A 27,274-nucleotide genomic window follows, 5' to 3' on the forward strand; every position below is an offset into this window, starting at 1 on the left:
TGAAGTTCAGACAAAATTGTAGTATTACTTTCTATTTAAAACCTCTGTTTTCATATAAACTCCATTAGAGCTGGGAATTCTTTGTTACTCAAACATCTACTCATTGAGTTTTAAATAAAGAAAAGTGGAAGAGGTGAAAAGGGGAGAAAATGAGCTGATGCTTCCTTAACCATTTGTGACTTCATGAAACTCCGTGCAAAAACTCATGGGACAACATATTCTATTCTACATCTGGATGGTGGGTAGTGAATAATGTTATGAGATACTGTACTCAGTTATGGGTTATTGACAAAGAAGTGTTTCATTACATACAAATTCTTCAGCTGCTTCTAGAGCTGATCTAGTTTCATGATCTAACCATGAAGCCTATAGGTAACTTTTTTTGCCTTTAAATTACATTCTTGACTTCTCTTTCAATTACAGGATGCTTCTTAGTTAAGTATATTAGAGTACACAGGTGCAGAAGAAAACCTGGCAGTCCCATTAAGCCTGATGGTGATTCTGTGTACTTGCACTGTGCATCTGCCACACTAAATGTTAATGTTTGTATAGATACAGCTGGTTGTGCATTTAAAGGCATCACTACTTTTTTCACATTGAGAACTCCCCTAAGAATAGAAAATATTTCAAGTCAAGATTTGTTTTTACTCATCAATTGCAGATGGATCTGTGGCCACACTAATCCAAGAAGCTAAGCTTGGGAAATACATTTGCTGTGAATGGTAGAATCATACTAATTCATCCTATAATTTTCAAATCAACAAGATTAAAATACAAACATTAGGAAAATAAATTAAACTATTAAACAGAATGTAAAAAAATCAGGTATTCATTTGAATTTGGCATGAATACATGAATACATGAAAGTATTTTAAAATTGGAAAATATACTTGAAATATCAGAGAGGTTTTGAACTTCTTTTGTTAACAATTTTGAACTTTAATTCCTCCTATTCTCTTTTCCTTTTTTTCCCTTTGCTAACTGTAAAGAAAAATTATTTTGGTGCATATTACCAGAAAGAGATTCAGTAGTGAAGGTTACTTTTTATACTGTTTTATAAACTTGTTTAATATTATTGAATTCCATGCTGCATAAAACAGCATGTTAACATTCAACTTCTATAACTGGGGAAAGAAGATCTTAAGAGAGGACAAATGATTTCTTGAATGTTCTTTCAAAATTTTATCTAAAATGAAAAATTATTACTTATCTTTTAATTTTTAAATTATTATTATTTCTAGGTAGATTTTCTAAAGTCAACTGAGGATCTCTCCTCTTTGTAGACAGGTTGTATGTGATTACATGTAAGTGAGAAAAGATAATCCTGTAATTAAGGAACTTGTCAGGAGACACAGACTGAATTAATTCCCAACATAGCAAGAATCCCTAGAAAAATCTCTGTCTCCATGTTTCTTCATTCCCTAGTTCACAACAGGAAGATGTTTAAAGAGAGTGTGCTGTTCACATACTAAGGCAGCAGCAGTAATAAAGCTTTCCCAAATACTGATTTAACAATTCCATTTCTTCTGAGTTCAGCATGGTTAGGTTAGGAGCTAAAAATGTCTGAAAATCCCAGCCTAACTAGGCTTTTATGAAAGGAAGGTAGCAAGCACAGGCAAAATCAAGAGTTCATCCTTTCACAACCTCTTTTATCCTTCTGTTGCTGCAGAAAATGTCCCAAAGAAATGCCATTATGTGCTGAAGCTTATGCCTTACTAAGTAGTGTTTAACTGGAAAGCTTTTTTTATATGTACTAAAAATGATAGCTGTTTGGAATTTCTCAAGGATTCAGAATGTAAGCTATGGACAGCAGCAAGCAGTGGATTAGATTTTCAAATCTTTGCAGTACATATGCTAAATTGTAGGGAATGTGATACTTATGTCAGTCTGTCATCTACATATGTAGTGCAAATATTATATAGAAGATGTTTATGTCACAACTCGTGCATGCACTGACACATTTGCAAACATGTAAATCAGTAGAATATCTTGAGAAGGATACCTATATATCATTGTTTATAAATTACTGAAAATCAACTTTTAAAATTGCCAAGGCTTCCTGACACTTTCCTTTTTAAAAACTTATGTAAGTACTAATATAATGCTGATCTAAATACTAATGCTCATTAGGGCTGAAAAAGTTATTTAAACAGATGTTGGCTCTTTATCCCAGTGTTTCCCATGCCAAGTGTGTGCTTCTGTTTGAGTGTTGTGGAGAGATTTCATGTAAAACCCTTATGCTGTTTCTGAAAAAGGCAATTCTGATGATTTCTTATGGAAAAGGACTAGCACCTCCACACTGCAAAGCAGCTACTTGAAACTTAATCAGAAAACAGCTTTTTGACTGACTGGCTAGCAAGCTTTTGAAAAATTGGTAGCTTGTTTGTACTTAAAACATCCTGATAGAGAATACATTTATATTCTTCAAAGTTTCAGTCTGCAGTAAGCCTACTCAATTCAAGTTTCAGGTTTCACCAAGCAGCAGTATTGGAGATGGAAGGGGGAAATCTGTTAATTTTGGTTTTATGGTGCTCTTGAAACTATTCAGGATACAGGGAAAGGGAAAATATCAGGCTTGAATTCTGAGATGAAGCTGGCTAGGGGGAATGGACTGGGAAATACAGGTTCAGTATGACAGGAGGATGATCAGGGGATGCTTATGGAAGGGTCTGAGAGAAAAGTAAATGCAAAGATGGACAAGTAAGAAGGAGGTTGAAGGAAAAAAATGTAGTGACTGAATGGGATGGAAAAGTAGCAGTGTAAGGGCAGAAGGATATGCTGAAGACCTCAAGTGTAAAATAGGACCATTTGAACCAGTAAACTGGGATAAGTATGAGAAGCCTGAAGATTGGGAACTGGCATGAAAACTAGGAACAGAGAAGAAGTAGAGATAGAAGAACAGGTTTTTTGGTGAAAGGAATAAAATATCTCTACAATGTAGAAGATGCTTTCAGAAAAGTACAAATGAAAAACCTACATTAGTGTCACTAGCTGATTGAAACTAATTTTCCAAAGTGTCAGTCTTTGTCTTATTCAGTGCTGGTCATCAAATGGATATGTGTCTATCTGATCATTTAGTAAGGTCATCGTGCATCATTTGGCTGTGGGCAAAGATCTGTATTATGATGTGAGGGGAAGAAAAACCTCCCTAAATTCTAAGTGTTCACTAGTTGTTTTCACAAATTTATGTTCATATAGGTACATAATAATGGAACAGCATAAAAAATTTGGAAGGTTCTTCGAAGTTTAGTTAATTCTTTAGCCTTGGCTTATCCCTCCCTATATTTATTTTCATTTCCATAAATGTACTATTATTGTACTACAGTCTTTAAAGTGATTGAGTGCTGTTCTTTGTAGAGGAATCCTGCTTTTACAGCAAAAATTGGACTAACACTACAAATTAATCCGAGTCAGAGAGTGAAGGATACTGTTAATTGTAGAACTGCTGCAATATTCACTGCAGCAACTACATGGTTGTGAATGAGGCAGGAGAATGTTGGTAGGAGAGGAAAAAAAGGTTACTTTTGTTGCAGGCAACTGTTGTTGCCTCTGAAGTTGGATCCTCTCCTACATCTTGTGTAGGCATCACACAGAAACTCTCTGGCAATCATTTAAATCAGTTTTCACAAGTGTGCCTCATTTTCTAGATGTCCTAATGAAGACTTTGAAGTCAGGTTACAGAGGTTCTGAGCTCTCACAGCTGCAAGTGAAGTCAGCAGGCACTGTTTTTCTTGAAGAGCTATTTAACATTAAGTGCTCTGAAGAATAAAGTACTGACTGTTTAAAACTGGCAAGGAAAATTTACCAAAACTTTTCATCATTCTCTCTACCTTTGCAGCCCACTTATAGTACTATCCATTATTTTCTGGTTAGAATTTGAAAGTGCAGCATCTAAAAGCTCTAAAGAGGAATACCAGAGAAATGTACATAAGGAAAATGGAAAAAAAAGTCTTCTGAGAATATTAGAGTAGGGTTCAATAAATAAAGCAATAATCCTGTTTAATAAACCAGAATAAGAGAAAATAAGGGACTGTGAACACAATCCATGAATTGCATTCTATAATGCTAGAACTGTGTAAACTGTGTAATTAAGAAAAAAATTTGAACTCTGGAAACAATTATTTTTTTATCCAATTAAAGACTGTATCAAAAAGTAAACCAACAACTCTGTTGATTTTCAGGCAACTTTGTTCTGACAGTTCCCTAAACTTTTAAAACTTGGTTCTACATCTTTAAGATAATTTTTAAAGTAAATGTATGTGTGTACATGTGTATGATAATTGGCTTTATGAATTTCAGTACTGATTGAAGCAATATCTTACTTGGTCTTGCAAATCAAGAGCCTTGAGTGAAAATGTGGATTAATTTCTAGGGTGTAAAGATCTGTTAGGATCTTTAAAATTTCCATTATTAATGTAATCATGGAGGAAAGTGTACTCATTGTTTTTTGATGTGAAACTATAACATTAGCTTACTGCCCACCAACTTGCAGATAACCTAATTGCTTTTTTTAAAAGTGCTCTCCACAGTCTGTATTTGTGTTTTCAGTGCTGAGAGTTAACATGTCATATTTTGGTTTTCTTTTTTTTGTTTCTTCTTTTATCTTTTTCCCTTCCTTCCTTCCTTCCTTCCTTCCTTCCTTCCTTCCTTCCTTCCTTCCTTCCTTCCTTCCTTCCTTCCTTCCTTCCTTCCTTCCTTCCTTCCTTCCTTCCTTCCTTCCTTCCTTCCTTCCTTCCTTCCTTCCTTCCTTCCTTCCTTCCTTCCTTCCTTCCTTCCTTCCTTCCTTCCTTCCTTCCTTCTTTCCTTCCTTCCTTCCTTCCTTCCTTCCTTCCTTCCTTCCTTCCTTCCTTCCTTCCTTCCTTCCTTCCTTCCTTCCTTCCTTCCTTCCTTCCTTCCTTCCTTCCTTCCTTCCTTCCTTCCTTCCTTCCTTCCTTCCTTCCTTCCTTCCTTCCTTCCTTCCTTCCTTCCTTCCTTCCTCCCTCCTCCTCCCTCCCTCCCTCTCTCCCTCTCTCCCTCTCTTCCTCCCTCCCTCCCTTCCTCCCTCCCTTCCTCCCTCTCTTCCTCCCTCCCTTCCTCCCTTCCTTCCTCCCTTCCTCCCTTCCTCCCTTCCTCCCTTCCTCTCTCCCTCTCTCCCTTCCTCTCTCCCTTCCTCTCTCCCTCTCTCCCTTCCTCTCTTCCTCTCTCTTCCTCTCTCTTCCTCTCTTCCTCTCTTCTTTTCTTCCTGTCCTTTTCTTCTTCCTCTCATCTTCCTCTCTTCTTCCTCTCTTCTTCCTTTGCTCTCTTTCTTTCTCTCTCTCCTTATCTCTTTCTCTTTTTTTCTCTTTCTTCGTCTTTCTTTCTGTCTTTCAACAGATCTCATTGTGGTAGTAGCCTCAATTATTGTTCTGAGCATGGGATCTAATGGACAAGTGTTTGCCACTTCTGCAATAAGGTATGTTTTTCTAGTGACTCTAGCTCTTCACAAGTGCAGAGCTATATTACATGTATATCTAATTTCCCAACTTCCAAATTAGATGTATGTGTAATTTTCCTAATATAGGAAGTTATTACAGTAAACACTGGACAGTGGAAGTCTGTGGGTTTATTGCATTTGGTCACTGGCTGGAAAACAAGAGAAACAAGGTATTAGAAGAATGTGGGAATGATGCATCCAAGAGGAAAAAACTTAAGAAACATAATGTCCTCTATATAAAACATCAAACAGCTCTCTTTCTGAGACAAAAGAGTATTACAGAACATTGGTTTCTTTAAGAAGTTACCCAGACAACACTTAACTTGGTACTTTTGGAGTAAGAATAATTATTTTGTTTGAAGAGTAATTAGACTTTCATGGATTTGTTTGTCACAAGTAACTCATACCATGCATGAACCAGTAACATTTGATATTTACAGTGTTTGTTCAGCTTGTACCAAGTACTGAAAGTTTGTTTTGGGAAGTGGGTAAATAGAAGAAAGGAATGATACGCTGTGTAGGTGTATTTTTCACTCTTTCAAACTTGCAAGATGTGCTCCATGTACTGTTACAAGCCTCTGAGTTCCAATGAAGTCTCATCACTGGGAAATCAGAATGTAGGGTACTGTCTAAACCATATATAGCTGTGAAGAAAAACACTGGCGGGAACTATATGTATAAAATATTTTTAAGGTAACTATTACCATAGAATATTACTTCTTACATGATGATAAATACTCACACAGGCAGAATGAATGTGATTTATCAGTTCATACAGAAGAAGAAGAAAGTGAACGTGAAAATTCTAAAGATTTTTTTTATTAAACTAGAATTGTAGGAAAAAGCCTTAATGGAAAGGCCTGCTGTGCTTTCATATGTGTACCCAGCTGGTTTTGGGCTCAATGCAGACTGTCCTTGTGTTAAATTATACAGTCACTGTCCACAGCTCAAAATGCTTTCTGCCAGAGAAGCTTAACCCACATCTCTCTATTGTTCCTATTGCTCCACTGAACAACCATCTGGGTCAAGCAAATATTAGTCCCATCAGTTTTCCTCAGAACTGTGATGTCAGGGGCTGGTTTTGAAATAAGAATGAATGGATCCCATATTCTTTGCTTTTGTTTTTTGGAAGCTATAATATAATGGGCCTCTCTGGACCCCCCTTAAATCCCATCCATCCCCTAAAACATGGGTGCTCGTGTGTTAGGTTGTTTTCTTGTCAGATGAAATTGCAAGCTGCAGACCTCTCAGTTACAACAGGTTGATATTTTCATTCCTGCAGCAGCCAGTGAGACTGAAACCTACTAGCACTGCAGAGCTCTCAGCAGAGTCTCACAGCCTTCCATCCTTACTGTTTTAAGTTCACCAAACTGAAAAAAAATGGTCTTACTTCCAATCATTTTCTTCTCTCTTTTCAGAGGAAATGGTTTGTGCATTTTCAGAGACTCTGTGGCTGCCCCGTTCTGTTCACTATCTTGTTTTAAAAATCTTTTTTGGTAAAACTGCTGGCTTATAACACCCATGTTGGCACTTGGCAGTAACATAGCTGTAACCATCTCAACAGAGACAGGAACATCAAGAAATGCCTCTAGGTTAAGGCTGTGTCTAATGATTGTACAGGAGAGATCCATGTAACTCACTCCCCTACTGATATGAGCAATCAGTGAGCATTATGTAAATCTGTTGGTCCTCCTGCATTTGGTAGTCTTGTAATTCTTCTTGGACCTGTGTTTTGTTGATATTTTTAAGTTTCCAGATAATTAAAACTATTATTCCAATGGCATATCAAAGAAAAAGCAAAATGTGGTGTTCATGTACCCAGTAACTGATATGTGATTTGATAGTCAGGATTATTGGGTGCTTTCCAAAAAAAAAAAAAAGAAAAGCATTTGATGTTTGACTGTCAGTTGTGAAAGCTCAGCAAACCTGCTTTCTGAATAAAGGAAAACCTGAGACTTTCAGAATACAGTATGAGTTCCCAGGGACTGAGTATGGTACCATGGTGAGTTTACTTCATTGGTGTAACCCAGAAAAATGCATCAATGGTAAAATTGAAATAAGATTGAATTAAAACCAAATGAACAAACGAGAACAATAACAAGAAATTAAGGATAGCTAAAAGGAGCTAAAAATACTTTTAATGAATTTTTTTCAGATAGATGAATTCTTCCTTTCCTGCTGTTTACTGTTTTGTTTCAGTGATATTAAGATGAGTGCAGGCCAAGTTCACTGTCAAAGGGTGACTAGAATGAAATATTTCCATTGAATAAAATTCTGCTGAAGAACCATATGATAATTATTTTTTTAGTTGAAAATGCTTAGAGTTTTAAATTCAGTTATTGTCCTAAAATCACATAGGACTATATCTGTTTCCAGTTACATGATTTCTGTAACTAACACAAAGATGACTTTGGTAATACCATGCTGGAGTCACATTGGGCTTTTGGCAAATAGAGAAAAAAGTTTGCTCATATTTATGTTATCAAAGCTTGAAGCATTGGGTTTTTTTGGAAAGAATGCACTGAATCATAATCAGGTAAAATATGCATGTTTCTTTTGGGTTTGAAAACATATATTTCATTTTTCTTTTAATTAATTATTGCCTTTTTCAATATTTCTGAATATAGTGTAATATAATGAAATGACTAATGCATCTAAACAAACTGGCTACTGAGGTGCCTCAAACCTCAGATGCAACTCTAGTCAGGGGCAATGCTACCTAATATTGCAATATGTTAGTGAACGTAGTCAGCTATGTATCAATAGAGCAGTACTGTTCTCAATCATTACTTTTATTTAATGTCCTGTTTTTCTTACAGGGGGATCCGGTTTCTCCAGATACTTCGCATGCTTCATGTAGATAGACAGGGTGGCACCTGGCGACTCTTGGGATCAGTTGTTTTCTTACATCGTCAGGTACTGGACCTTTAAAGATACCCAGCATTTCGGTTACTTTATTATATTGTTTTCATGGACTCCAAATTGTAGTCTGATTTAAAAGAACAGTTAACTGTTGCAAGAGGAAAAATACTTTAAGAGTCCATCATGCCTTACTTTCTACTTTTAAAATGGGAACATTATTCTTTACTTTGGGTCAGTGTCTAACAGGGTATAAGCATCAGTATTTTTATGGAAAACAACTGTTGTACTCTTTGATGTTGTCCTTCAATATAGTTTATTAAATGCAGTTATGTGGGCTGCCTTTCATATTGGAAATACTGTCCACTGTCTTCTCAGATGATGCATTCCTAGCTGTTTTCTGTGGAAAAACAAATATTAATCAAAAAACCTTTGTAGAACAAGTCAGTTATTTAAATAATTCTATTTTCTCTGCCCAAAGGCATTTTCTAAATCATCCTATAAATAAAAATACTATGTTATTATAATGTACAGGAAAAGTTACCTTTTCAGTGGTGTAGTCACAGAGGTTAACTCGGCTATAAATAGAAATATGCCCATTAAAGCTTTCAAACAGTCGTTCTGGGAAAAAGTTCATCAAGAAGGAAAAGCTTAAATATTTCAGTGAAGAATTTTAAAGTTTTAGAGTTGAAAGCTTCTTTATAGGGCTTCACAGAATCTCTTGATGAAAAGCCCACTTAGCTTTATGACCATAGTAACAAACTTTTCTCAACAGCTTAAATCTTGCGTTATCATACCATACATACTATGGAGGGCTAATGCTCTGCTATGATCCTTTACATCAGGCTAGTAAGAGTGGCTCTTTAATCTGCTTTTTATAAGTGCAGATTTGTTATACAGATATTGAAAAAACGTATGCACACAGGCATTGTTTCATTTGGTATTAATTTCATGTTGAGAAAATTTAATTAAAGAAAACTAAATATAGAAAACTGTTGTTCCAGGACAGAGAATAGGAAGTACTTAATCCAAAAGATTAATACAATATGAATAGTTATTTTTCTTCACTTAATTTTTTTTCTGCAGTATTATAGGAAAATTTATGTGGAGCATTGATGGACACTGAAGTGCTCCAGTATAAAGCCCACTTTCATCCTGTACAACAGGATGACTTTTAAAGCTCCTAAGTCTGTGTGGTCTTCATTTATTACGGTCACATTGCCTGGATATTTAGTTGGGGCATAGCTGGTATCCACATAAGCTTTCTCAGCATTTGCTAACCTTTACTGACAGAGGTGTCTGAGAGAACTTTTTCCTGTAGGTGTTCAGAGTTCTAGTCATGAATCTGGAAATACTATCTCCAAAATATAGCTCTTGAATCTCAAATGTCACAAACATAAATAAGCTCAGTGATTTAAAAGGGAAAAAAAAATACCCCTGGAGAAGTGAGTTTATGAATAAACGCACCTGAAGTTCTACTAACCCAAAGACACGATTATGATGATATATAAAACTCTACAGGTCTGTAGTGCTTGTTAAAGCAGATCACCCACTAACACATTAATAAAAAAAAATAATCAAACACACAGTTCTGTATTGACATTGGACAAGTGTAGTTGAAATCCTAGCATGGTACCAAACGGAAGGAAAAATGGAACCTTTATTTCTGACCAGTCTCTTAAAGGAATTTTTGTTTTATAAAAAGCAAAACAAAAACACCTCTGCTGCTTTTTCCTTACAGGCAGAGTACAAGGTCCTCATTTATTTGTTGAGTTTGGTACTCTTTCAGAAAAAGGGGACCCTGAACCCTTAACAATGTGAGAAAATAAATTCAAATTTTTGCAACCTGTGAAAACAACAAGCACTTGGACATCTTGGGGTCCAGAAGAGCTTACTGAGGTTGTCCCCAGTGATTTCCATGTGTTTTGGAATTTTACATATATCTGTGTTAGCTCACTCGGGCTCGGTTTGGCTGGGACATTCTATTTTCAGCAGGTTGAGCTTATACAAGCATTTCTCGCCAAAAGCAACAAAACATGAGTCAATATCCCATGTGGTGATGGAAAGACATGGAAAAGTCATGCAGCTTTACTGAAAAACTGAGTTAGCCAATCCAGCTCTAGCTTGTAAGCCTCTCAATTAGTTTTACTTATTCCTCACCTTGTTTTGTGAGGTCTTATACTGCCTTGAGGAGGGAGTTACTGATGAGTTGTGGATTTGAAGTTTGCTTGTATTTTTCCAAAGCATTGAATTTTGTGTGTGTCTATTGTAACTGAAAATATAAGTTAAAAAAAATGTGTTCCCTCAAGTCTCTCAATATTCAAATTTACCTGTGTGCATATTTTGTACATATATTGTACACATTTTTTTGTTCTAGATGTTTCTTTTGCATGTGTGTATGTAGAAGTCATTGCTGAAAACAGTCGTTTGAATTAGGCAGCACTATTTATTCTTAAGCTTTTATATTAAAAATCATATAAATGTGAACTTTTAAGGCCTGATTCCTGACAAATGCTCCAAGATTTGAGATCACATATCAATTAATGCTATTTGGTAGACACCCCTCTATCCATATTTCTTGAAGCACATTTTTTTTTTTTAAATTTTCTTCACTCTCTCTTAATTTAAGTATGTATTAGATTGCTGTCATTGTTCTTAATAATTTAACATAGGCATGTAGTATTTTATCACTATATACATATGTAATATGGAGTGACATTTAGAATAAGTCTAAGGCATTTGCATCTGGGCTTTATTTAACAAGAGTTCATTCCTTCTACAAATAAGACAAGAACTGAGAGGTGCGAGTTGGGAAATAACCTGAGTAGTTCTCTTGATATTTCAACTTTGAAAGGATCTCATAAGACTGTACATAAGACTTCTGAAAAAGAATATTTTGTTTTCTGTTTCACAGAAAGCCAGCACTTAACACAGAAGTATTCCAGTTGTCATCCACTCTAATTCTGTCCTCTAAGACAAAGCTAGAAGCAAGCAGTGATGGCCATTCCTCAAATGTCTTGTATTAGTTTCTGAGATGTAAGCAACATGTCAAGAGTAACTAAAATATTTCTGTTGATGAGGAAGGAAGTCACAAATCTACAAGAGATAAAAGCAGAGTATTTTCTTTGTAATCAGAGAACAAGAATTAGTCTCCATTTCTGTTGTAGTTTTCTATGGATCACTGAACTTAGTCTCAGGTGCTTAATAGTTTCACTGTGCATTGAAATAATGTGTAGACAACCCAGAAAGTTTTGAAAAATCAGAAAAATGCAAATAGTCTACTACACATGTAAACACAAGGAACTTTTCAGAGCAATTAAGTCATATTTACAAGTACACACCATACCATACCATTATCCTTAGAGAAAAGAGATGAGAAAAGAATGGTGACTGGCATAGAAATCTAAACTACTGAAACTTTGTTTTATCTCCACTTTCAGCTGCCTTGTTTAGCAAACAGGCCTGCAAAAATAAAGGCTTAGATTAGAAGGCTTGCCCAGGGGCAAAACTGAATGCTATCAAAATTTATTATTCAGGTCATTACTAAATGATTAGAGAAAAAACACCTACTTTGCTTTCTGCTAACATTGCTTAAAATAAATAATCTGAAGGAAGTTTGATGATAAAACCTGAACCTCCCCTCACAAGTGGTTTAAGAAACATGTGTAGAATATCACAGAAAATCTACAAAAAACCTAATGCATTTTATAAGTACAGACAATCCTGCTTGGACAGGTTTTAGTTTTAAATTTATCTTATGGGAATTTTTAGTTCCTTTAATGGTGTCAATCCAAGGAAAGAAAAACAACTCTGTCAAGAATTTAAGGAATATGCCAATGAAGATGTAGTACTACAATGTTTCATAATAAAGATGACTAAATTTGTGTAAAGAAAGAAACGAATAGTATATGTTAACTATTGAAGCACTATGAACTTGAAGTAATTAAAATAAGTTATTACCCCCTGTAACTAGATACTGGATTTTCTTGAAGGATAACACAAGTTCATTGCTCAGATATGATGATAATCATGACATCGTTGTTTCTTAACTGTTACTTTAGTACTCTTCATAAAGTGCATGTCTAAATCTGTTGTACTATTTTCAAAGTATAATAATGTTTGGTGTTTTGACTGAAGAGTTAAATGGAATGGTTCCTATTCACAAGAGATAAAGCAGCAGAGATGGTCCCACCCCACATTCAGCTGTCCAAATGATTTTGTATAAATGATTTCTTCTTCACTTCTTTATTCACACATGGATAGAAAAAAAGTCGCTGAACTACCTCTTTTACTGGAAATAAATTTCATACCCAAAAGATAATGTATTAATTTTTTCTAATGTGATGCAAAAAAGAAACCAGATATTGGCAATGTTTTACAATGACAGAATGTATATGGTGAAAACCTTATGTACTTGTTTGCTTTCTCTTTTCATAGGAACTCATAACCACTTTGTACATTGGATTCTTGGGATTAATTTTTTCATCCTATTTTGTTTATCTTGCTGAGAAGGATGCACTTGATGAGGATGGAAAGACAGGTTTCTCCAGCTATGCTGATGCCCTTTGGTGGGGTGTGGTAAGTCTTTTCCAAAAAAATGTATGCCCAAATTAAGCACACAGTATTTTCTGTTGAAGTTGCAATCTTTTTCTAAAAATCCATAATTTATTTCTTTGCAGAACATATGTCAGTAGGGAAGCTCAACAACCTTTTAAAAAAAGATGCAAGAAAAATATAATAAATAAAGCTATATTGTTTTGTGTCATAGTTTGAGTATGGGGGACTACTGAAGAAAGGCTTTCAGACTCTCAGAGGGGTGGAACACAGAGGGTCTGTTCCCTTCCATTCCCTGCCCATACTCTATACAGGTCAGGGAGACCAGAAACCCTTCCTCTCTTTTTTAGCTCACTCCTTGCTGCTGTTCCCCTGTGCTCCTTTATCACCAGTTTGCCACGTGACTATGAATACCACCAAACATTTTAACCACTTATTTGAAACTCTATTATCTGCAAAAGGTGCATAACTTTAAAAGTGTATTCCACTTTTGGAAGTTGGGTTAATGACTGTAATTTCTTTTTTAAATCTTTTTGTGTTAATATCAGTAATAATGCAGTAATTGATATAGGTTACAAGTTCCTGTTTTGTTTTGTTTTTAATAATTCCATGGTTCACTGTAAAACTAAATAGCTCCATCTAAAGTGAAGCTGCCAAAGCTTTACAAACTCAAGTGCTTTGGACATCAATCAGTCAGGGTCAGTACAAATCTTTGGAGAAATAAAGAAAAAAGATATCATTAAGAGGAATTGGGATTTTGAGAGTACTGTGGTAATTATTGTGTGCATGCCCAGAATCAGTTAAAAAAGGAATAGAGAGCTATGAGCAGCAGACCAGATTGTTTCTACACTCCTCTCATATGGCTCTTCTCATCATATTTCTCAGTGTGACTCATGCTTTCCCTCCTCATTAGCTGTTGCACAAATCATCTCTTCTCTTGTGGTCCCCCTTCCCCACTGGAGAACCTCATACATTTTAAGAGTTGGCTGCCTCATTATAACAAATCCAAGGAGATCCATCACATAAGTTTTAGTGACAGAGAAAAATGAGAGGACTAGAACAGATGGAGAGGCACCAACTTCCAGAGAGAGGATATGTTTCATGGGTGATTTGAAACACAACAAATTGGATTTGAACATAGATGATAGATTTGCAAATGCCAATATAGTTATTAGGCCATAAACCTGTTGTTCATCTGCCTTCAAATAAACTGGTGAAGGAGTTGGGGAAGGCAGATAAAAAGTTCCTAATGGATAGAAGTTTCTAATCTTTAACTTAGATACTGCATAAGCCTCTAGTCCAACTGAGCATAAAGAAATACAGATTATATTACATGTACCTTGAATTATCACATTTTTAGTGCTTCAGTCTAAAAATCTGTTAAACATTGAATTCCTGTCATTAGGTTGTTAGGTATTAATTTCATTTGCAGAGTATCACCTCTGGCTGTGTGAAAGAGAAGATCCAAGCCATAAAGAATCTAGTAAAAATGAAAAATCCACTAGATGACCAGATGGACCTGATTATCTAATGTCCTGGCAAGATATGACACCATGAACTAGCTCATATACCAATCACTTGTCAAAGCCCTCAATAGATAGATGATAAAAGTTTCAGAACATAAAACCACATTGGTATTGAGATAACGTCTATCTAGGTCAGAAAAGGAATAAATGTCCCAAAATTACAGAATGTGCTGTATTGTAAAAGCAAAAGTAAAACAATTTTGGTGTAATTGACATTATGAATGACACCCTATATGCTGGCTTTAAAGAAGACAGACCAGTACACAAGCTCAGTTGTTCTGCTATTATTTGAGTATTTCAGCTCAAATACCAGTGTTCAAATGAGTGAACACCAGGGAACAGCTCCTGCCCCTTGTTTTACCAGTGGCCTAGCTGAATACTCTGTGAAGTACATCTAATTAAAAAGGGGGCAGCTGGTGGGAAGTTCAGCACCATGAGGGGCTCCCACAGAATTTTGTACTAGTTCAGCTAAACCTATGAGAAATGTCACATACATTTTTCTAGCAAAATGATTTTCCAAAAGGAAATGAGAATTACAGTGACACTGGGAAAAGAAATGGAAAGCACATACTTGTATTAATTTAATATGTAATCATTAAAAGATAGTGATTCATGTTCGCTCTGCACAGTACCGTCTGTATGTCACAAAGTCATTCCTAGGCCTATAACTGCAAAAGGCCAGGAATGGCAAAATTCTGTGGAAAGGAGAGAAAGGAAAGAAGGACCCCATACCAAAATGAGAGGAACAAGGCACAGTGGAAAACAAAAACAAATTTTCAGCAATCTGTTTAAAAACTAGGTATGGGTTTAGCATCCAGTTCTGCCCAGGTATATTAGCACATGACTAACTGCATCTAATAAAACTTCTATGTGAAGCCAGTGTACTTTTTCTACCTTTTCTTACTTTTTATTTTTTATCTTTAGCTATCCAGAGCTTGCTTTATGACTTGCATTGAATCTTTAGACATAGATTACAAAATATTTTACATGCTAGAAGCTACACCCTTGATTTCAATGAAGAGTAAAAAAATACAGACAAAAAAAGAAAAAAGTCAAGATGTGTTTATACAAGCATATTTTATTATGGACTTAAGGGAATTTTAAAGGAGTTCAGTTGTGAAGGCCAACAAATAAATTTAAAATGTGCATTACTTTACCTTGTTGAGACAGATGACTTGGAATTTGTATGTCAGAGTGTACGTATATGCCTTGCAAAGTGTTCAATGGGTTTTGTTGTTGTTTTCCAAAAGTTGACTTTTTTTGGTGTGTAATAGCAAGATAAAATCAGCTTTGTCTTTCTCTAGCTGTGTGAGGCACTTGAAGAACACTGTTGAAATTGTTGTTTAAGCTTTCCAGACGTCTAGGCCTCCTCAACATCAGTGAGTCACGGTGCAGGTGCAGTTCACAGCTGGGAACAGTGACAAAGGACAAAGTGAATCAGTTTCTTTTTCTTTTCAAATCTTCTGTAACATAGAAACACAGATGTGGAGTTACTAGGGAGTGAAATTTGATTTCACTTTTGCCTTTCAGAACTGAACCACAGGAAAAAAAAAAAATCTTGGTAGAGAGTATTTGAAAGTCTTCTGTGTCTGACAAAAACCACAGAGTGTATTAAGGGGAACATTTTGCTTTAAGTAGAAAGTCCAAGCTTGCTGAACTTGATACAAATGACCTGGAAGGTTTAAATATGAAGAAAGGGGAAAATAAAGAATGAATGCTCATTGGAATTAAATGCTAACTACATCCACTCGTTTCAGTTAAATGCAAGGTTGTTTCACCTAGAATTGGCAGGCATACAAATTAAACTGCAAAGATATATCAAAGACTTGTGGTATTTTATATGAAGCCACTTTCAGAAGTTTTAGCGTGTTAGAACACATGCAAAAGTATTTCCAACACCACTGTCAGTCTGCCAGAAACGCAACCCATGTCACAGAAGCTTTTCTGTCCTTTCTGGGTATTTTTTTCTTGTGGAAAAAAGGAAGACATTGAGGAGGCTACTCTTCTGATGTTCCTTTTGCTTGTCTCTTGCTGTTTGTAATTCTTACTCTTTTTGCTGAAAAGTGGATAATTCTGTACCATTGAACTTGAGTTAAATAGTTACTCCATAAACTGGTGTTAACAGCCAGAGGTACTTGAGATCAATTGCTCAGAATTTCCAGTAGTAAATTTCCATGCCAGAGGTACACAATTCAAACCTCCTTATATTTAATATGTTTTTTGAAGAGTGCAGTTCTGAATCTTCAAACTTCAGGACACCTTCTCACATCTTACAGCATGTGAGAAGCTCTGTTGATTTCTACTAATTTAGAGTTCTTCCTTTTTTGAAGTGTACACATATATTTCCTGAACCTGTGTGAAATACATGTGCATGCCAGCTGCAATGTGCCATAGTAAATCTGTGTTAAGAAGGAAGTGTCATTTTCCATAGTCTCATTATTAAATATTCTCTGAGCAGATAACAAATAACCTTTGGATATACAAATAGAAAAAATTTCTAGTTATGATTAAGAAAGCCAGAGAATTACATTATTTATAATCCTTTCCTCTTCAATGTACTAATTAGATTACCAAGAAGGAACCCTCTTAAGGTAGCCAGGGAGAAACTTTTTGAGGCACGTTTAGGCACCTGCAGGAATCTGCCAGCCAACTGCCTGCTGTAGAGATGGAAAATAATCTTTCCTGTGGTTACAGCTTTCATGCTGTCTTCCATAGTAATGCTGAAGCAGCTCAACATTACTGCAGTTTCTTTTTAAGTCCTGAGTACTGAAGAACTCAAAAAAAAAACCAAACCAAAACAAAAAAAACCCCAACAAAAACAAAAGCACGAAGAAGCCTTTCATAACAAGAAAAGAGAGTAAAAGGAAGGAAAAATCCCAGACTTTAAGGGGTCATCTGGGTGCACCGAGGAGCTGAAGTGCCATTAAAGAAACACTTCTTTAACTTCCTCCACTCCCCACTGACACATACTGCCTTTCAGAGTTAATTTTGGGGGGGTCTGGTTTAATTTTGGGGCTGGCAAACTCATCTGTTTGTACTCCTGGTAGTACAGAGCACCCAAGTCACTTCATGGGCAAGCCACATGAAATTTGGACAAACACCTGGCAGGACAGAGCTTCCTGCTGAGAGCAGTTTGCAGTTCAAAATAACAATATTCACAGGAGGATTTAGATGCTACAAAGCTGACTTCATCAAGTAAGAATATTTTTATGAATAAACACTAGTCGAATTTTTGTTTGCACTTGGAAAAAATCAGGAATTTTTTTCCTGCGAATCTTCCTTCCAGCTCTTTGTAGAACTACTCTCGGAGGGAGAACAAATGTATTCTTTCCATGCTTTTGTAGCTGATAGGCTCTTCTGAGAAGCCTGTTTTTGTATAGCTAAGTATTTGTTAGCAACTTTTCCCATAAAAGGAAGTATTTCCATATCCCCTTTTGTAGTAAGTGGACATTTACATATTTTAAAGTCTGTTCTGGCTGTATTTCTGCTACCATTCAAGGCAAAGAGAATGGTGTGAGACTGGGTGTATGGTTAGTACTACCAAATAGAAATACATTTTTTTTCCTGCTTAAAGCTCTCTTCAGGGGCTGGTATTGGTGACAGAATTCTTCGTTTCTTCACCAGAAGCTTTCCACTTCTCAGGGGTGCAAGATATCTTTGCCATGATGTTTTTATGGCAGTGTCAAGACTCTTGAGTGTGCTAAAAAGTGTTTACTGGCTCTGACCAGCCAAACCTGGGGCCACCCCAACACCTACAGTCCTGTGTAGGTATTCCCTGCCTGAGGTGTGCTGAAGGAGAGCTGGTCTTCAGCTCAGCCATGGTCTGGAGGTCTGAACCCCAGCCTATGAGCTCACTTCCATACTCAACCTCAGACTTACCTCATCACCTTGAAATTGCTTTATGATTTAGACTGTTGGATACAACAACTGTCAGTGAGTCTGTCCTGCTGTGGGGGCTGGACCCACGGTGGTAAGAACCCTGTCTGGACAGCTGTGGGATTCCCTTGGCTTGCCTTAGGATTGCTGCTGGGAATCATCTTCTGTTGGGGAGCAGCTGGACCTTGTTACCTTACAAATCCTTTTGATGCAACTGCATTTGTTTGAACTTTGATCCTCCCACAGCACCAGTCCTTTATGGACCACTGGGCTCCTAATGAATGTGGTTACAGCCTGATGGGGCTCATCAGGAACAGCCCCAAACCTATGTCCCAGTCAGGCTGTCCTTGCTTCTGTGGCTTTTCATGGGCAGCCTGTCACCCACAAGCCCAGAGCTGCTAATGCTCTTTCCCTTTCAAATTTTCTGTCCCTCTTCTGGCTTTAGGCCCTGTAAAAGGCTGCTACCAGCCCCACAGTGATACTATTCCTAGGCCTGTGTGAGGACCAGCATTGCTGGGAGGGAAGGTTGTTGTCAGGGTCCTGAGGGCACTCATTGGCCTGATGACCCTGACCACCATCACCTTTGGCTTTCACTCCTACCAAGGAGCTCTGTTTAGCTCAGCACTGTGCTAGAAGAGAGCTGGTCTGTAGCTCAGCTGCAGCTATGCCTGGCTACAGAGTCTTTTGATCTTGACTACATCCTGTGGGTTGGCTTCCTGGCTTGGATCTTGGTTTTATGGCATCACTGTCGATCTGCTTGCTGACCACTAGACCTGATCCTACCTGTCAGTAGACTTCCAGGCTTGATGTTAGTTCTGCTTCATTGCTGTGATATTGCCTTATAATCTGAGTGAATGGTTGGATCTGGCAACTTCTGGATCTCTCTTGCTTGTGTGCTGTGGGACTGTCCTGCTAGCTGTGTTACTTCCATTGACTCTGGGCTCCTCATCCCTTAGGGAGTACCCGGCCCTTGCTGCACCCTGATAAGCAATGGGCAAATCTTGATACTCCAATATGGTGTAGCAAAGAAGTCCATTCGCTGGAGAAGGAAAAAAAGTTGAGCATGGGGCTTAGCTCTTGGTCTGCTGGCATCTTTGATTAGGGAGATAAAACATTATGGAATGGTTGTGTGCTCCTCTTTCTGCTGTGGAGGTTTAGCTGGGATGATGTTAGTTCTGTCCCTACCTATTACTCCCAGCATCAAGCAAAGTTTCTCTTGCCACAGCTAGAACCTCTGCCTGACTGCAGAGTTTGGGACATGTGTGTGCCTTGGTTCCATGCTCGTCAACACTTCCAAGGCTTTTTTGTCAACCCTCTGGATCAACATCTTTAAAAAAAATAAATAAAAATATGAGCCCACAGGGCCAATTCTTGAAGTTTCAGGAAGGTGGAAGCAGTCGGCTACAAACCGTGAGAACAGTCAAGATGAATCCAGCCTGGTGTTGTACCCAAAACCATGGCTGAATCTACAGTTGATATTTAATTTATTCTTGTGGTTTCCTCATGCGCAAATCCAAACATTGTATCTCCTGATAATTACCTATTTTTTTTCTTTTTTGTTCCTGCTTTTGGGGAAAAAACATGCTGCATTACAGTGAACGAGGTGTTTTTTTCTGGTCTAGGTAACAGTCACAACAATTGGTTATGGAGACAAAGTTCCTCAGACTTGGATTGGGAAGACAGTAGCTTCCTGTTTTTCTGTATTTGCAATATCGTTTTTTGCTCTGCCAGCAGTAAGTAAAACCTTGTTTGCTTTTCTAAGTTTCTCTCTGACTTGGGCTCGTAGTATAAAACTGATGCCTTAGACAGGATGTAATAGGGTTGGGTATTTCTTCAGAATGTGAACACACACATCCTCAAGTGTATGTTTGTATCTGTGCACACAAGCATGAATGAATCTGCTGTATCTTTATTGAAGTTGTTCTAGAGGGATGTAGCCTAGGATAGAGGTAAAAATAATTTGCACTACTCAAAAACCAGAAGCTATTCTGTGAGGTGAGAGAAAGAGAGAGGGGTTTTTTATGAACATGTCAGTGCCAGAGATGAAATTTTCTCTGTTTCTGCTGTTTTGTGATTGTGTAAGAACAACTAGGGGTCCTGCAAAGAAAGAAACTGTGCCATGAAGCAGAGGTCTACAGAACTGCTTTCTGACATGGTGTGTTAATGACCTTGTGGGTTTTTGAATATTCAAGTACTGAATGAAGATAAGAACATCAGAATAATTAGAAAAGAAATAATGTTTCTTGAGTAACTATCAATTTTAACAGAAATGCTTACATTAAAAATAATATCTTTGGCCTATTCTTTCAATTTGTCCAGAAAATCAGACTAGGTTCTGGCTTTATTTGTGGCAGATTTTTGTGGCAAGTAGTTTAAAACAAGTGCGGAGAACAGCTGTAGATTAATCATGTGACATTGGCATTTTCTTCTCCCACCACAGGGCAGGTCTGTCTTTGGAACATGACAAGCATCTCTGAATGCTTCTAATGTTGCCTGTAGGTCACAGCAATAGAAATGTGCTCTTTATTGAACTTACATGATGCCAATATCAATATGTTCAATTTCAGATTTATTTGTTGGAATAAATATATTTCTGTCACAGAGGACATTTGAAAATTCAGAACTTTTTCTAGGAAAGGCTATTATAAAATGCCTATTTATCTCACATGCTAATGTATGGTAAGGTATGTGAAGTCATATTGGAGTCTAACTATCAATTTTGCATATCTTTAGGGTATTTTGGGGTCTGGGTTTGCCTTGAAAGTACAGCAGAAGCAACGTCAGAAGCATTTCAACAGACAAATCCCAGCTGCAGCATCTCTAATTCAGGTAAGGCCCCTAACAGTAAAAATCTTACAGGAGTGTTGGAGAGGGAGTGTAGCCTGGTAGCTGAAGTACTGAGAATGACTGTTAGGAGGCTTTGTTATAAATGTATAGCTTGTGTTTAACCACTTTGGGTTTTTTGAGCTACTTCTGTCACCGGAGAGAGTTAGATAATTCTCTGTTCCCCCTCTTATGAGTGAGCACAGAAGGCTTTATTTATTTGGGTAGTCACAAGCATAGTAATACTAACTGAATGCAGCGAGTCTATTTGGCAAAATAGTAAAAAAAAAATAATCCTTGTTATAATCTTTAATTTCTAGCTTGCTTTTTATATTCCCATAGGTCCTATGCCTCTGCCAAATACGGAGGTGATGAGTGTGTATATGGATACATGTGTACACACACTTCAGTTTAGAAAAATATCCCAGCATAACATTCTATGTGATAAAGAATGCTATATTATGGTGCACAAATACTACAGTGTGGCACATTCCAGAAAAAAAGGAGGCAGCACTACTATATGATATTGTGGGGATTCACTTCTATGTGTATTGTGTGTTTTTTTGTTGTGTGGTTTTGGTGTTGGGTTTTGTTTGTTTGTTTGTTTTGCTGCAGACAGGGTTACACCCCATCTCCTAGGGAGTACACTACGAAGAGTGTACTTAAGATTACCATGTTCTGAGTATACGTTTCCTGGTATGAATTACACTCACTGAAACTAACTGTAGCTACATACAGGGAAGAATGTATTTTATCAGGCAAGATGTTGTGTGGTACAGCACAGTGATTACAGTCAGAACGCTACAGCATCTTTGTATTGATTGAAGATTGTGCTGTCAGTTTGACTAACACACCCTGCAGGACAACAGGGGCTTATTCCCTGAGGTTATTGATTTGGGATTTTATTTTAGACTTTGTGGCGGTGCTACGCAGCAGAGAAATCCTGCAGTTCTACAGCAACATGGAAGATCTATGTCACATCACCGGTGCAATCTCCCAAAAAACCACCAGCGCCATCTAGCCCTAGTCTGAAAAAACAGGTAATGGAGAGATGACAGAGCTCTGTTTTGGTGCTTTTCATTTGTTTGGGATAACTTGCCGAAATCCTTATGAAACGTCAAAAGATTTTGGAGAGCTGAAAGCCATTTGAAATGGGGCATTTGATTGTTTTCCTTATGCTACCGTATGACTAGTTTAATTTTCCCTAACATACTCCTGAGGGACAGGGAAATTAAAATTTGTCCTGGTGGTTTCACAAGTGCTGGTTCCCCATTGCTTTATCCCCTCTACTTTCTCACAGGGAGTATGTAGTGTAAGTCAGTGATGCCACTTTCCCATTTTGCAGAGTAATTTATGCAGGAAGAAAGGAGAATAGCTAGCTTAAAAGCACTCAACTTCTGGCTGACTGTGTCAGTATTTGTCTTGCCCAAGTACTTCTCTCCATGGTACTTTTATACAGGGCTGTGTGAAGAAATTCAGGCAAATTCCTGGGCTGTGGCTGCAGTAAAATACTTGTCTTCACATATGGGATTGCCTAAAAATAGGTATGTGGTTTCACTGGCAAGCTTGCTTAGCCTTCAGTCCTTTTGGAAGGGCCCAAACGTGCAGCAGGCCTAACTCAAACACCCAGGGCTTCTAAAGTGATGTTAAAGGCTTGGTTTCAGGCAGTGACATCCTACTGAAGCCTGTTGCCCAGCAGAAAATTGCAGTCTGATTTCCCACAGCACGTGCAGGAAGCTGTAGCAGCATGATCTGTCTGCACACCATCTACATACAGTAAATGCCATTTTTTTCTACCATTTCTTGTTCCGTTTGATTAATTTTGAATGTTCCTTTTTTTAATTGCCGCATCGCTTAGCAGGAGAGTAAGTTCCAACAGAATACAGACTATAATAAAATAAAAGTGTTTACTTAGACCAACTAGCATTGTTCAATTTGTGAATACATTGAGCCTGCGGGTGTTTGTGTTGGTATGTATGAATACACTCTCTCTGGTGGTGCTTATCTCTTACTGTATAGAGGTAACATCAGAGGCCGGAATACTCTGCAGAATAGGATGCAGTAGAGCCCTAGATCTCAGCTTCTTGTTGGAAAGTTACTGCAGCATCAGACAAGTTAAAGTATGTCCCTTATATCTGTGTTGAGGGGTGTGAGTAGCAGAATCAGGTGGCACTAGAGCCAAAGGATAAAGAGTTGTAAGGACTGGATAATAATTATGTATTGTGTGAAGTAGTATTTATATAGTGAAGTGGTGGTGGCCGTGTAGTCAGTATGTGAGTGGCTGTGACATTGATCACTTCTAGTCACAAAGGCAGATAGAGACCAGCCTTGTTTGGAACCAGTTAAAATCAAAAGATAATTTTTTTGTTCTTATGTACTAACTGTAGGGTGTTCATTAGTTTGCTTCTTAAGCTTTTAAAATCAGGAGAACTTCAATTTCAGAGGCAGGTGGAAGTTGTTTTCCTCTCCTGATGTGCCTAATTCAGTTTTTGGTAAAAGGTAAAACTTTCTTTAGTTGAAAAGGCTGTGTGGTGCCTAGCTCCTAAGTCAAAGTCTATGGTAACATTTAATGAGAGTTTTAGAAAGATCTGACTGTCAAACAGTTGTATACCTGAGTGATAACTATTTGGAGTACCTTGAGTTTTGGAACCAGTTTGAAAAGTTATACTTGCAACTTTTCAGATTGCACTATGCATCTTCTCCTGCAAGTCAAATTGTTACCAGATTTCTGTAAAAAAAAAAAATAAGCAAAACAAACAACAAACATCCTCAGACAAATTTACTGTGTAGTGAAGTTCAAATGTAGTTTTTTGTTTTTGATATTATCTTATATCATCCCGTTTCTGTTATCACAGGCTAGAAGATACAAAAGAAAAGGAAAACTAGGCTGTGGTTATGGTTCTGCACCTGTAATAAACCCAGGAGAGAATGCCTTGTCTGTTCCACAGATCACTTATGATCACATTGGTGAACAAGAAAGTAACAAAGATGTGTCATTCTACATTGATGAACCAGGAGGTAATTTACTTTCACTTGTGTTCAAGCTGGCATTTTTAAGAGAGTGGTAAAGGGAATTGAACTGATGAAGGGAAAATTCTGTGAAAAAAATTAATTTTAAACTAATCAGTAAAGCAGAATGCCTCAAACCAAGAAGAGTTACATTAAAAAAAACAGAGGGATGTATATTAAAGGAAATATGTAGATTCAAATGGTGTTAACATAAAAAGAGGGATTTGTTTTTAGTTGTTTTTTTTTTAAACAAAATTAACCCAATTAAGTTTTTTAATATAAGTTATATAGTTAAAACAGTGCTTTTATAAGTTTCTCAGATCTACCCCACCTTTAAACTTTACTTCACATAGAGCCTGAGAGATGGGAAATAAATCAGGAACTTTCTTAAACATTGTGCAAATAAAACATGATAGGAAAAGGTAAATATTTTTATGCTTACGTCAACTAAGAGATTTTGGGTAGTGGGTTTTTTCCTTGCTTTATTTAACCTATTGTGTTTCTGTACATTGCTGCTGTATTTGTAACCTGGAAACCAGCTGAATTTTACTTCTGAGCTAAGATAGTGCTTTGACTGTAAATTTTTAAGTTTGTTGTGGAAATGTCGGTATGAATAGTACTGTTTACTATAAAGTGAGGGTTTTTTGGAAAGCAAATTTTTCCATCTTTGATTTCCTTTGTCTGATGGGGTTGAGGAAACTTGTGCTAGTTCCGGATCTGCTAAATCTTTATTTCAAGGCGAGATCATTTTCCTCATGGTCTGAGGAGATAAGCTCTGTACCTAGAGGCCCACAGAGCTTTGCCAAGATAACAGAGTTATCCAAGGATCCTGGTCCTAGTCAAAAGTTTGTTATCATGTGGTGCTCTGCCTTAGGTTTTCATTTTTTTTTTGATAGACCTTAATGTAAGCTCTGTATAAAATTCCTACTTCTATATGACATTAAAGCTGACACATCATTTCAACCTGGAGAGTGTATGGCTGTAGTTTTGACATGTAGCTTTACTTCAATAAAAAGTACTTTAAATATTTTTGCCCACAAAGGGAATATGTAATATCTTCTGCATTGAACGTGATCAAAAGTAGAGTTTCACTGGGTTGCTCTGACTTTACAGAGTTACAAGATGGCAATGTCAATGCAGTGAATGTCACCCATGCTACAGTAGTCAGATGAGGAGTAGCAGGGAGCTGAGAGCTGTGGCATATTGAGGCACATCCATAAGAGAGGGGAGCATCTGGCTCCCATGGATTCAGAAAGTCCTTCATGCTTCTGCTTTACCCACTGATGGAGGTTTTCATTACCCCTCTTGTTCTTCTGTATGTTTTATAATCTTAAATAAATTTTGTATCTGTCATTTTGAGTTCAGAATAGTTTTCAGCAGCTGTGGTATTTATTTGACGTTTTCAGTGCTTTCATAGGGATCTGGGAAATGAGATGACAGTGTGATTTATAAATAAAGTTTCTGCTTTAACTACATGTCACTTAACAGAGTACAATGCTCTATCTCAGTGTGTTTATTAGAGCTGTGCAACTTCCTTTGCTGAGCAGGTAATAGCAGATTTTGCTGAGCATATTTTGATGTTGTGGGATCAGTTGGTGATGGACAGAAGAAGCAGTGTTATGTAACTTCTAACATTACTGAAGACAATTAAGATGTTGAGGATGTTGTCTGTGTTTGTGACTCTACCAGTCCACATTTATTCATCTAAGCTATATTCCTTAAACCTTCATAGTCAGTCTGCAGAGGACAGAGATTGAAAAGAGATTGATTGTATTCCTTTCTGTCTGACAGCTTGGTAACAGAGAAAAATAAAATTTTTTTTGTGTTGTACTTTTATAATAGCTGGTCTAAACTCTTCTTGTTCTGAGAGACAGCCATGCATATTATTCCCTTAACAATCAAAATTTTTTTTTTTTTTTCATATTTTGCCTTAGCCAGTATCAGGAGTAAGTCACACTTCATTTGATTTTCTGATTTATTTCTTCTGTTGCAAAGCTTCCAGGAATGTAGTTGGCTAACTTGATTGCTCAATTGAATGAACATTTTTGACACCTTTCAAAAGTTTAAACCTGATTTCTCTCAGTGAATGTCTCCCTTACAGAATTAACAGGCTTCTGTTCTTGAGAAGTGAAAGTACTAGGCTTCAAGCCTCTAAACGGAGGTATTTTTTTCCTCTATTAAAAATCTGGAAGTTGAAAAGGCAGAAAAAATAATAAAAAAGGCAATTGAAAAGGACCATGCCAGCTTCTATTTCAGTGTTGCTCTAGTGGAATATTTTATTCATTGGCTGTGGGGGCTGGATGTTTTACAGCTGATGGCAAACTCTGAGGTGGAATTAGATCAGTTTTATAGGCCTTGCCTAGGAGGAACAGAGCTGTTACTTTAAAAAAGCTCTTCTGGTCTGCTGCTCTGCTCAGATGTGAGAATGGCTGTGGAGAGACCTGAAACCAATGCCTGGCAAGTGGAGGCAACAGAATAGCAGTTCTGCTAAGAAAATGCCTCGTTCTGGGCAGAAATGGACTGAGATTAAGTTAAAATTTCCTTGATAAAGAGAGATTTACCTCAGTTCAGGAGCTGCATTTTATAAGCACATTTTTTCTTGACAATAGGGTATTTCTTAGGATACCCAGTTTATGTATCTATGTCCACCCAGCATCCTCCTGGCTTGCTCAAAACCTGCTTAGGTTTTGAAAATACTCTTCTCTATGAAGGAGTTTTGAAAAAAGAGTCTTATAAAGCCAATAAACATGATCAACATTAAGGTTTATGAGATGCTTTCGTATGTGCAATAAAACCTATATATTGGATAGTGGATTCTGTGGAAACTAAATTTTTACATAAGTGATGGAATCTTGATTATCTAAAAAAAAAAAAACGTTCCTTAGTTCTGCACCATGCATGGAGTTTAGGGTGTAAATAATGTAGAGTATTTTGCAGCCCTAGGCAGAAGTTTACCACAATAATAATTTCCTTGTTTGAAATAAAACTTCTCATCATGAAGAAGCTGTTTACAGGAAAAAATAAGAGACAGCTAAAGCAACTGAGGATTTGGGAAAAACAATTCTGGAAAATAACTGTTGCTGAAGATATACTCTGCTACAGGAAATTTTTTTAATGGATATCTGTTGCATCTAGTGAGGAACTCTCATACTAGGGTGTATGGTTTAATTTTTTC

General features: G+C 37.1%; 1 protein-coding gene across 1 annotated transcript in view; it reads left to right on the plus strand.

Moving 5' to 3' along the window:
- Positions 1 to 27,274, plus strand: part of LOC103538133 (potassium voltage-gated channel subfamily KQT member 1) — a 471,128-nt gene that overhangs the window by 35,528 nt on the left and 408,326 nt on the right. Inside the window, exons 4-10 of the mRNA XM_030444254.1 lie at positions 5,353 to 5,431; positions 8,272 to 8,368; positions 12,749 to 12,889; positions 19,890 to 20,000; positions 21,001 to 21,096; positions 22,002 to 22,130; positions 23,946 to 24,108. Of these exons, the coding sequence (XP_030300114.1) occupies positions 5,353 to 5,431; positions 8,272 to 8,368; positions 12,749 to 12,889; positions 19,890 to 20,000; positions 21,001 to 21,096; positions 22,002 to 22,130; positions 23,946 to 24,108 (816 nt within the window). The remainder of the gene's footprint in view (positions 1 to 5,352; positions 5,432 to 8,271; positions 8,369 to 12,748; positions 12,890 to 19,889; positions 20,001 to 21,000; positions 21,097 to 22,001; positions 22,131 to 23,945; positions 24,109 to 27,274) is intronic.

Source organism: Calypte anna, chromosome 1 (genome assembly GCF_003957555.1).
Source record: "Calypte anna isolate BGI_N300 chromosome 1, bCalAnn1_v1.p, whole genome shotgun sequence".
Taxonomy (NCBI): Eukaryota; Metazoa; Chordata; class Aves; order Apodiformes; family Trochilidae; genus Calypte; species Calypte anna.